At 46.5% G+C, this 12,500-nt stretch overlaps 1 protein-coding gene across 1 annotated transcript in view; it reads right to left on the reverse strand.

Annotated features, from left to right (window-relative positions):
* Positions 1-2,379: 2,379 nt before the first annotated feature.
* The window catches only part of musk (muscle, skeletal, receptor tyrosine kinase), a 30,129-nt gene continuing 20,008 nt past the window's right edge, over positions 2,380-12,500 (reverse strand). Inside the window, exons 11-17 of the mRNA XM_076284980.1 lie at positions 11,974-11,997; positions 11,700-11,788; positions 8,874-9,045; positions 8,240-8,423; positions 6,623-6,814; positions 4,359-4,507; positions 2,380-3,107 (exon numbers count right to left, since the gene is read on the reverse strand). Coding sequence (XP_076141095.1) covers positions 2,380-3,107; positions 4,359-4,507; positions 6,623-6,814; positions 8,240-8,423; positions 8,874-9,045; positions 11,700-11,788; positions 11,974-11,997 — 1,538 coding nt within the window. The remainder of the gene's footprint in view (positions 3,108-4,358; positions 4,508-6,622; positions 6,815-8,239; positions 8,424-8,873; positions 9,046-11,699; positions 11,789-11,973; positions 11,998-12,500) is intronic.

Here is a 12,500-nt window from a genome sequence, read left to right on the forward strand (position 1 = left end):
AGAGAGAAAGAGAGAGAGAGACTGTAAGTGAGCATTGCTCAGTGGCAGACAGTCAGCGGAGACTCAGTGGTTGCTGGATGGTGAAACAGTGCCACCTATCTCCATCAGTGATACTGACGCCTAAGCTACACTGTCATTCTCTTAAAGGAAATATCAAAATACAAGTTTATTCACTCAATTAATTGTTAGTCTTTTATTTGGTACATTTCATGACATCATGAATGTTACAAAATGAAGTACTGAAGTAGCATTTTTCAGAGATATCCTACAGAGACATAAACTAAAGATGGACAGTTCAGATTCGTCATTTCTCTGGACTTAATGGCTACTTAGTACAGCAAAATAATAGATTAATGACGTGGATACTTTGATACCAATCAAGAAAAATCTATTTGACAATGATTCTACGCTACTTTTCTATACTTTCAGCAAACACTATCACAACAGATACAAACAAGAAAATGGTACAAAACACATCGCCACATACAACACAATGCTGCATATACAGCACACACGAGTTTAACAGCCTCTCAGCTAAATGTGTGTCACATCACATGTCATAAACATGTAATAAAACATGCCTGTTTATAATTATAAACTCTCATGACAGCTGATATTTGATGCCATGCTGGAACAACTTAGTAGCATGTTTGGTGAACGGTTTTATGAACTGTTTTATGTAGACCTCTGACTTCATGCTGTGGAAATTATCCTATGCCAGGACACATAGTAAAAAAGAAGAGAGAATATTGAACTATTTCAAAATGATTGTCTCAGCCTTACACAGAAGAGTCTGAAATCTAAACTAAAAATTGGAACAGCAATAACAGTGAGGGACAAGACAAGACAAAAACATCTGTCATAAAGTGATAGAGTGCCACTTTGGAATATGCTATGTCTCAAAGGATCATTCACAAACAGCAAGGAATCACAACCGGACAGACTATACACTTCTCCTCACTGTCAACCACTACTCTGCTAAGAGTTCATATGAAAATATTACACACTAAATAACAAGGAAAAGGGTTGAATTGGACATTCATATTTAAATCATCATGCTAACAGCACTATTTAACACACCAATGCAAAAACACTTAACCAGTCATACAAAAACAACACCTACATTTAAGCCCATAAATATGCATACTGTACCCACACCCATTTTGAATTTAATATGATTTGTTATATGACCAAAACATTGACATTTTGTTTGTCAGTTATTTCTCTAACGAAGTGCATCGTCTTTTGTCTCTTTGTGCCTATTCCATTTCCAGTCAGAGTGAAGTTACTGGTCAAATAAAAATGCTCTATAGATAAAAAAAAAAATAGGCATGTATATGAATAATTTGGGGTACTTTCCTTATGCAAACTTTGACTTTGCCAACATTATCTTATTTGTCTTGAAAACAGGTTTTAATTAAACTGACACTGTTGCATTTCAAATAGATTTTTCTACATGAGTCTTTTTCTAAATGTGACATCTACATGTACTGATGACTCATTTAATTACATATTATGCATTATTCACAACTAAATGAATGATTCACTCTTGCAATGCAATATTTATTAGGAAAAAAGCAATAAAAGAAGCATGATAATACATGAAGCTTAAAAAGGATATCAATAAAAAGTCATCACTGATAACTCTAACACAAAAACGCCTTTTCTTCTTTCTTCTTGATCAGTTCCACCACAAGAGAAGGTCAGACTCGGGCCTTCAAGCTACCTGTGTCTCCATCCTCACGTATTACACCTGATGTTTTAGTTCGGACCCCTTCGGGCAGGCATCATTCTGATCATCAGTTCATCTGAAATGACTGAGTATTAATCATGATTTTTAAATTGTCCAGTTTTGTCTATTTATTTAATGCCAACAAAACCAGTGAGTGTGACCTGCAGGCCACTGTATAGAGCCCAGTCCACATACAGTCCAGTAGAGAGAAGATGGAGGTGAGTGTTGGATCATGTGCCAGGCGACTGTATGGAGCCCGGTCCAGGTACAGTCCAGTAGAGAGAAGATGGAGGTGAGTGTTGGAGCATGTGCCAGTCTGCGTGGGGCACCTTACTACCCTCCCCTGCTCTTACTCCAGCAGTTTAACACTCCTCGGACACAGGTCTCCATCTTTGCTACCTTTTCCCCCCATTTCAGTGTTAGGGTGGTACACACGCTGATTCTGTGGTGAGGTGACCTCAGGCTCCATGTTCACCTGTGGTCAGTCACCCCATCCTCACTACCCACCCCTTCCCCCCCTCCACAGGGTGGGTCTATCATGGCTCTGTCGGTCACCCCATCCTCACCCCCCCCCCCCCCCCCCCCCCAGAGTGGGTCTGTCATGGCTCTGTCGGTCACCCCCCCCCCCCCCCCCCTGAGTGGGTCTGTCATGGCTCGGGGGGCTCGGGGGGCTCTGGTGGAGCGGGCGTCGCCGTGTTCTGGTGCATGCGCTCCAGGATGCGGTGGATGCTTGGGAAGCTGGGCCGGTCGGCGGGGTGCGTGCTCCAGCACAGCCGCATCAGGTTGTACAGCTCCACCGGGCAGTCGTCCGGCCGCGCCAGGATGTTGCCGTCGCGCACGTAGTAGATGACCTCCTCGTGGGCCATGCCGTAGTACGGCTGCATGCCGTGCGAGAAGATCTCCCAGAGCACCACGCCGTACGCCCACACGTCCGACTCGCTGGTGTAGCGGTTGTAGAAGATGGACTCAGGCGGCATCCAGCGGATCGGGATGGCGTCGTTCTCGTTGGCCTTGTAGTAGTCGGCCGAGTAGATGTTGCGCGACAGGCCGAAGTCGGCGATCTTGACCACCATGTCCTCCCCGACCAGGCAGTTGCGCGTGGCCAGGTCGCGGTGGACGAACTTGCGCTCGGACAGATAGGCCATGCCGGCCGCCACCTGCTTGGAGATGAACAGCTGGTCCAGGCAGCTGAGCGGTCCGGCGGCGATGTCGCTGGCACTGGCGTCCGGTTCCAAGGAGAGACTCCGGGCCGCCAGGCTGGGCTGGCTCAGGCTGTGGATCTGACCCGGCGCCCGGCGACGCAGGTACTCATTCAGATCCCCGTGGGCCATGTACTCAAACATCAGACACATGGGCTTCCCAACCGCACACACACCTACAGAGAGAGACACACACACACAACATCAGACAAATGGACTTCCCCACCCTTATACAGTATATAAGACAAAACACACACACACAAGCATGTATACATAAGACAAAACACACACACACACACACACACACACACACACACACACACACACACACACACACACACACACACACACAAACAAACATAACACACACACACACAGGCGCCTCAGTTAGAGCCAGCCAAAGCTCCATTCCAAACATAAACAAGCCCCTGTTATTGTAGCGGTGGTACGCGGAGGGCTTTGCCCACGTTCCTGCTACTGCTCTAACACAGTGGCCTGTGAGGGGTCACGCGTGAGGTCAGTTCCAGAATAAAGGATGTGTGCTATTTTAGGCTTTTTTCCACTTTGGCACCCTTGGGGAAAGGACACAGTGTAACATCAACCAGATGTTGTGGTCCATTTAAAGCAACTGTATTGGCAGCAGCTGTGTACCCCTGTCTAAAAAAAACCCTGGGGCTACTTCCTGTGTGTGTGTGTGTGTGTATGTATGTGTGTGTATGCGTGCGTGCATGTAAACCATTATCAGTGCGGGCGAAAATAAATGTGCCATATCCATCTAGGTTTTCAGCAGCCCTCGATACATCATCAGTAAGCGCCGTTCCTGGGAGGCTGATGGGAGGGTCGCTCGATGGTGTTTTAAGCCCCCAGCATCGTCTTCCAGGTTTCTTGCCACCATCGACTTAAAAGCACCTAACCCCGCGAACCCTAACCCTAACCCTAACCAATGCCTAACCCTAGCGCCTTTCAGGCAGCGCTGCTTTGAAGACAACGTTGGGGGCTTAAAATACCAAGAAACGTGATTATGTGTTGCGGGGGTCTTGTGAACGTACCAAGGAGGAGTTTTGAGGGGTTTCTAATGTGTTGTGCGGGTCTTGTGAACGTACCAAGGAGGAGTTTTGAGGGGTTTCTAATGTGTTGTGCGTGTCTTGTGAACGTACCAAGGAGGAGTTTTGAGGGGTTTCTAATGTGTTGTGCGTGTCTTGTGAACGTACCAAGGAGGAGTTTTGAGGGGTTTCTAATGTGTTGTGCGTGTCTTGTGAACGTACCAAGGAGGAGTTTTGAGGGGTTTCTAATGTGTTGTGCGTGTCTTGTGAACGTACCAAGGAGGAGTTTTGAGGGGTTTCTAATGTGTTGTGCGGGTCTTGTGAACGTACCAAGGAGGAGTTTTGAGGGGTTTCTAATGTGTTGTGCGGGTCTTGTGAACGTACCAAGGAGGCGGACGATGTTGGGGTGGTCAAACTCAGCCATGAGCGCGGCCTCCCTCTGGAAGTCGTTCTGCATGTCGGCCGACGCCTCCTCCTTCAGCATCTTCACAGCCACCATGGTGAAGGGCTCCATGGACAACAGGCCTGGCGCCCTGAAAGCCCACACACACACACACACACACACACACACACACACACACACACACACACACATCAGTACTGCACCTATGAGAGAGCGCTGAGTTGAGTGGAGAAGGATAAGTAAGGATAAGTTAAAGGATAAGTAAAAAAGTGTGTGTATGTGTGTGTGTGTGTGTGTGTGTGTGTGTGTATGTGTGTGTGTGTGTGTGTGTGTGTGTGTGTGTATGCATTGTATGTATGCACATTCATCTGAATTGAGACACTGCACACACTGGCATCTACTGTGTAAACAGCAGAGTGTGTGTGGGCCTGTGGCAGTGCATTGTGGGAATGCGCCGGGTCGCTGAACAGGAGCGGCGGTGAGGGACTGCGGTGGGAATGTCAGGCGATCAGGGGTGATTTGCGTGTCACTTCCTGCTTGGCTGTAGGGATCCTGTGTGGCTTCTGCAGCAAGTAAACAAGTCAAACTCAAGTCTCTCTCTCTCTCTCTCTCTCTCTCCCTCCCTCCCTCTCTCTCTCCCTCTCTGTCTCTCTCTCTCTCTCCCTCTCTGTCCCCCCCCTCCCTCTCTCTCTCTCTCTCCCTCCCTCTCTGTCCCCCCCCTCCCTCTCCCTCTCTCTCCCTCTCTCTCTCTCTCTCCCTCTCTCTCTCCCTCTCTCCCCTGGACTATAAATATTCCTCCCTCCCCAGCCCCCTAGGTGCTGTTGCTGCTGTGGCTGCTGACGTGGTGAGGCGGCTGGACTCCAGAGGACCCCTCCGGTCCAAGCCCACCTAATGCCTGCTGATGACGCGCACATCCCCGGGTCTATTTACAGCCCCCCGCTCCGCATCGCGCGACGGCTTAGATATCTCAGTGCAGACGCTTTCCCAGGAGTCTCCAAATACTGGCTGAATACCTTCCCACTGCCGGCCAATTACAGCACCTTAAATATACAGCACAAATGCACACACACACACACACACACACACACACACACACACACACACGAACACACACACACACACAAACACACACACACACACACACACACACACACACACACACATACACACACACACACACACACACACACACACACACACACACACACACACACAAGCTGATTCTGAAATACACCTTCCAACCTAGTAGGGATGAAATACTTGGCGAATTGTTCTTCCAAATGGCCTGGGTCTTACAGTCTTATTTTTCTGTGAGCTTCATTGATAGTCACTGCTATCAATGCTGCTCAACACAGGGGAAGCACAGAGATGCACAGAGGGGCCAGGATGCAGTTCCCACGCCAGGGACCTGAGCACCTCCACAGGGCCCACACACTCACAGAGGGGCCAGGATGCAGTTCCCACGCCAGGGACCTGAGCAGGATCTCCACAGAAGCACAGAGACGCACAGAGGCAGCTGTGGGAGCCTCCTCATCACTCACAGCCTATCGGCGCTCTACTGTCTCCTTTTGGAGAGATAATGGGGTTTTTGGCAGAGTTTGTGCTCTATTCTCATCATATCTTTTGTTTGTACGTGTGTGTGTGTGTGTGTGGGGGGGGGGGGTCTGTCTGTGTGTGTGATTAATGTGACTGTCTCTACAATTTGCTTTGGCGGGATGGGCTGGCGTATACTGTACGTCTACTTTCAGACAGGCAGCTGTGCCCTTATTCAACAGCTCTACATCACACGTGCCCAGTGGAGACGCACAGACGCGGAATCAGAATTATTCTTCTACACAGCCTAGGACTAAAACATCACACACACACCCCCAATGAAAAAGAAATCCCAACATGTTGAAATACCTACGGGAGAGAGAGAGAGAGTGAGAGAGAAAGAGAGAGAGAGAACGAGAGAGAGAGAGAGAGAGAGAGAGAGAGAGAGAGAGAGAGAGATGTACAGGGGAAGCATGACTCATCACCTTTCAGTGTTGGGAGGGTATCTGGGAAAGGAGTTTGCGTGTGTGTGCGTGTGTGCGTGTGTGTGCGTGTGCGTGTGCGTGTGCGTGTGCGTGTGCGTGTGCGTGTGCGTGTGTGTGTGCGTGTGCGTGTGTGCGTGTGCGTGTGCGTGTGCGTGTGTGTGTGTGTGTGTGTGAGGATGTTTATTGGCAGCGTAGGGTTCATATGAGACGGGCTCTCACGCTCTCACCTGGCCTGGAAGACCCTGCCGAAGGCGCCCTCTCCGATGTCGCGCACGTACTCTATGTTGTTGCGCGGGTACTCCAGGCTCAGCAGCTTGGAGTTGAGCAGCAGCGGGAGCCGCTGGTACATGGGGTTGGGGTGCAGGCGGTCCAGCAGCAGCTCCGAGGGCAGCGCCGTCAGCGGCGGAGGCTCCATCGCCCTGCGGACACCACAACCAGCGAGGTCACTAAACACACACACCAGAGTAAGCGTCTGCGTTGTGTGACCTCTCTTGAGTGAGTGTGTGTGTTTAGTGTATATAAGTATATAAATACACACATATACTGTATGTATATATATACTACTTATATATACTAAACACACACAGGTCACACAATGCAGACACTCACTCTGGCGAAGTCACTAAACACATACAAGCTCACTTGAGCGAGGTCACACAACGCAGACGTTCACTCTGGCGACGTCACTAAACACACACGCTCACTCTGGCGAGGTCACTAAACACACACGTGCTCACTCGAGCGAGGTCACACAACGCAGACGCTCATCTGGCGAGGTCATCAAACACACGCGCTCACTCTAACGAGGTCACTAAACACACCCACGCGGGTGACGTCACACAACGCACATGGCTACGGGCTGGAGAAGGCAGGGTGAAGACAGTCTGAATGTAGATAGCACTCTGACCTGGAGCCCCAATTAGTACGTAGTGCCCTCACCACTGCATACTCACTGGGTCACTTATAATAACAACACTGAGTGCTGTGCATTTTAAAGTTAGTTAAAGTTAAAGTTGACTGATATTCAGCAAACGCTTGTATCCAAGGCAACATAGACCTCAAACTTACATTAACCCCAATATAAATAGATACTACTTTAAGTATCTATCTACAGTATCTAAAAAAAAAAACAATTCCCTCGGGATGAATAAAGTATCTATCTATCTATCTATCTATCTATCTATCTATCTATCTATCTATCTATCTAAGTAAAAATGATTATAATGCATTGCATAATGAACAAGCCTAAGGGCTGAGCTACACCAGGCGCGTAACTGAAGCGTTCCGTTCGCGTTGCGTCTGCTGCAACAATAAGCTTCCATTATAGTCAATGGAAGTAGCTACACCAGACGTGACAGTGGGGCGTACGTTTGAAAAAAATAGACCATTAATCTAAAATGGATTTTACGCGTCGCGAAAGGAACGCTTCAGTTATGCGCCTGGTGTAGCTCATACCTAAGACTAATAACATTACTAACTTCTAACTAGCTCTAACTAACTTCATCACACAAAGTGAATCCTTATGGCTGGAGGTACTTATGAGACATTTTATTGTGACAAAATTCCTTAAATGAAATCGCACACTGAAGAAGGCACGTGCCGAAACTCATCTGTGTAAATACAAGTATATATGCATAATGTGGCCTCTCTCCTACTTCACGTTTTCTAACTATCCAGGCCAGCACTCTTAAAGTATACACATTGAGTGAAGCCTGCTCCTATCCTCACTTAAATGAAATCCTGCAATCGTTACAGGTGGTCTTGAACACTTGAACATGTAGCTATGTTCAACAGGGCTTTGACCACTGAGTTGGCCACAAGGCTGTGTCCAGTTGTCCACTTACCTCTTGCGGCTCTTCCAGGCTTTCTGTTGCCTTCGGCACATGAGGATGATGATGGTGAGGAAGGCCGCCAGAGCGAAGCCGGCGATGACGAAGATGATGACGCTCATGGCGTACGCGGGGGACTCTACGCTGGGGGTGAAGGGGACCGTCTGCGGGTACGACACCTCAGGATCTTTCACCGGTACTGCATGAGGCAGGACACAAAACATGGAAGAAAATGGAACAATTTGAATTACTACAATACCCACCAGTGTATATCATTCAAATTGTGTTTATATGTTACACCCTTGTCAAGGAATGTACTGATAATGTCATAACGTGTAACCACAATATTATGAATATATAATTCTATTATAATTATCTCTTCCACACTATTCTATCTTGTTATGATATATAAAAATACATCAATATATATAATAATGTGTGGTAGTTGTAGAGAGAGTAAATGTGTGTGTGTGTGTGTGTGTGTGTGTGTTTGTGTGTGTGTGTGTGTGAATGTGTGCCCGTGTGTGTGTGTGTGTAATATGTGCTTTATCTCATTCTAAGTGAATCATGTCCTGATGTACGCTGCTGAGATTGCGTAATCTCTGCGCTCACTTATGGGATTGTCTTTTGCGTAAATCTCTGCGCTCACTTATGGGATTGTCTTCTCCGCATCTGGGAATGTCGCAGTATTCCCAGCGGATCCTGCCGCTGGTGGTGTAGCACCACGGCATGTCGCTCTCCCCTCCAGGATTCCGGCAAAAGTTCTCCGCATTCCACAGCTCCGGGATCACGTCCACTGAGAGTCGGTGGTTGTGGGGGTCCTTTGGGTCAGAGAGGGGGCGGGGGGGGGGGGTAGAGAGAAAGAGAAACAGAGAGATCAGTCTGTGTGTCTGTGTGTGTGTGAGAGAGAGAGAGAGATGGAGAGAGAGAAAGAGAGAGAGAGGTGGAAAGCAGCATTACTGTACTAAAGTATGTTTGAGGTAATTGCACATTACTTCAGTATTTCCATTTGACGTTATGTTATATTTCTACTCCATTACATTTATTTGACTGATTTAGTTACTTTTAAGATTGTGTGTGCATTAAGGCGAGTTTAACAAGCTATTCAAATATGTGTGGTCAGAGTCACATATCAGATCTATGAGTTGTTAACAGCTCCATCAAAATAGTTTTTCCACAAACTTTTCATTCAACTTAACATTTATTAAAATGTTAAAATTATCCATCATCTCATCAAAACACAAGTCCAAGAACTGAACTGAACTGAGATTTGTGCTCCAGAGCTTTGTTTTAGTTCTGTCCCCTCCAACTGCTCATGTTACCTGCTGTCCCTGAATATAGCACTGAAGACAAAAGTATTCCAACTAGCTTCATCTTCAGAGGCTACAAGGTCACATGTCGCTCATACACTGATGAGGTCACATGTCGCTTATACACTGATGAGGTCACATGTCGCTTATACACTGATGAGGTCACATGTTGCTTATACACTGATGATGGTTACGGTCCTTGATTATGATTGGCTGAATCACATTTGATGCCATTGTAAAACACAACATTTCGCTTTGCGTTGCGTCAACCAATGTCTCTTAGCTGCTCTAAAATCACTGGAACATATGGCCTCTTGGGGCTGATTGCTAAATGAATGTGGTGTCCGCTGAGTGTCCATTAATCGTCCATTAATTCCGTATAACAGGACACCTCGGCGGTCGTTATCCCTTACATAATGCAGCATCAGAGGAGCCATACCAGTACTGGTGCTTTCACTAGATTTAGCTGATAATACTAATACTAATGTCTTATAATACTAATACTAATACTGTCTTACTTCAGTAGGACTTGTGATGGACTATAATATTGTTTACAATGCTGTATTAGTGCGTTTGCATAAGTAGCTCTTCAGTAGGACTTGTGATGGACTATGATATTGTTTACAATGCTGTATTAGTGCGTTTGCATAAGTAGCTCTTCAGTAGGACTTGTGATGGACTATGATATTGTTTACAATGCTGTATCAGTGCATTTGCATAAGTAGCCTAAATGATCTAAATAACTCCTCCACCAGTGGTGTGGGAGAGATATGACTTGCAGTCACGCGTCCCATTCTCCACTGGTTAACACAGAGACGCCGTGGCCTGACTGGGGGTCCCGTGAGGGGCAAGCTGTAATTCTCTGTGTTCGTGTGTTTGGATTAGCCGGCATGCCGTCGGCTCCACACACATTTCCCCCCGCTGACATGCGTCATTCCACAGTCCCAGCTCGCATGGCACGGCGCGGGCGAACTCATTGTTTAAAGAAAGCAGGAAACGAATGGGGACAACATTAAGCCAATTTGGGTAATGGGTTGTAGCTGTGGAAAACTTGATTCTCTCTGCTTTGCACACACTGACACTCTGTATGTGTGTGTGTGTGTGTGTGTGTGTGTGTGTGTGTGTGTGTGTGTGTGTGTGTGTCTGTGCGTGTGTGTGTGTGTGTGTGTGTGTATATGTGTGTGTGTATGTGTGTACTCATGCCTGTATGTAAAGACTAATTGTTTCCAGAACAGCACATACATACTGTTAAGCGTTTCCCCTGTGCCATTGTAACTTCTAACCTCCACTGGCTGGCCTCTACTGGCTGGCCTCAGCTCTTGGGATCCACAATCAGCAGTGGCCACATTCTCCTCTTTATATCTTTCCTTACGGCCAACGGGACCTGTATGTGTGTGTGGGTGTGTGTGTATGTGTGTGTGTGTGTGTGTGTGTGTGTGTGTGTGTGTGTGTGTGTGTGTGTGTGTTTAGAGGAGCCCAATAAGCCCCAGGAGGACGCAGGTTCCAGTGAATTGAGAACAGCTAAGAGGTGTCTTGTTAGGTACGACGCACAGCGTACGAAGCAAGGCTGAGATGCAACGGCTCTAACTTCTTTTAACTTCTATACCTAATATAGAATGAAATGCGGTCAATGAGAAGGGTTGCGAAGGGTACGCTTTTACCTGCAGGTTGATAGTGAACACACACGTTTAGCTGCAGGTTATTAGTGAACACACACGTTTACCTGCAGGTTGATAGTGAACACACACTTTTACCTGCAGGTTGATAGTGAACACACACTTTTACCTGCAGGTTGATAGTGAACAAACACTTTTAGCTGCAGGTTGATAGTGAACACACACTTTTAGCTGCAGGTTGATAGTGAACACACACTTTTACCTGCAGGTTCATACTAAACACACACACTTTTACCTGCAGGTTCATACTAAACACACACACTTTTACCTGCAGGTTGATAGTGAACACACACTTTTAGCTGCAGGTTGATAGTGAACACACACTTTTACCTGCAGGTTCATACTAAACACACACACTTTTACCTGCAGGTTCATACTAAACACACACACTTTTACCTGCAGGTTGATAGTGAACACACACTTTTAGCTGCAGGTTGATAGTGAACACACACTTTTACCTGCAGGTTGATAGTGAACACACACATTTACCTGCAGGCTCCATTTCTGGCAGGGGATGCCTGAGGAGGTCACATTGACGTTGCCTTGGTAAAAGCGCCCTCTGTCATTGTAGCAAGTGGCTGAGAAGACAGTACACAAATACAAAAGTAAACATTACACAAGTAAACATTAAACAATTAAACATTACACAAGTTAACATTACACAAAGAAACATTAAACAAATAAGCGTTACACAAAGAAATTATCATTGCTATGATAGAGGGAATGTTAGCCTCTCACAGATGAGTATATTTTTTCCACTCACTTGTTACTTCGTCCTTCTTCAATCCTTGATGCACAGACAGACACACACACACACACACACACACACACAAACATGGAGAGGGTTAAGTAAAAAAGCAGATTTCAGACAGTGCAGCACATAAACAAACACTGAGAGATTCTGAGGATGTGTTTTAAACAAAAGTGGATAAATACAACAAACTGCAATCAAAGAGGAGTTCAAAAGCTGAAAAGTCACAAAAGCATCCCAGGAGGCACACGCCTCTGTCTCAACTGAAACAACATGGGGGGGGGGGGGGGGTCTACAGCTGCCTCATTTGTTCAGCTGATTCTACTGCCTCTGTCGGTTGTAAATTGTTTAGACTTTGGTGGCATCACAACACGCTCTTACAACAGCATGCCATTGGGGATGATCAAACGAAACCTCTTAGAATGGCACACCATTTGAGTTTTTTCAAACAAAACCTATTTCAACAGCACATCATTAGGGTTTTTTTAAATTAAACCTCTTAGAATGGCACAACATTTGGGTTTTTCGAACAAAACCTC

This window comes from Alosa pseudoharengus, unplaced genomic scaffold (assembly GCF_046254945.1).
Source record: "Alosa pseudoharengus isolate Yale_2024_CS ecotype anadromous, Long Island Sound unplaced genomic scaffold, YU_APseudo_1.1 YU_APseudo_1.1_scf_14, whole genome shotgun sequence".
NCBI classification, from domain to species: domain Eukaryota; kingdom Metazoa; phylum Chordata; class Actinopteri; order Clupeiformes; family Clupeidae; genus Alosa; species Alosa pseudoharengus.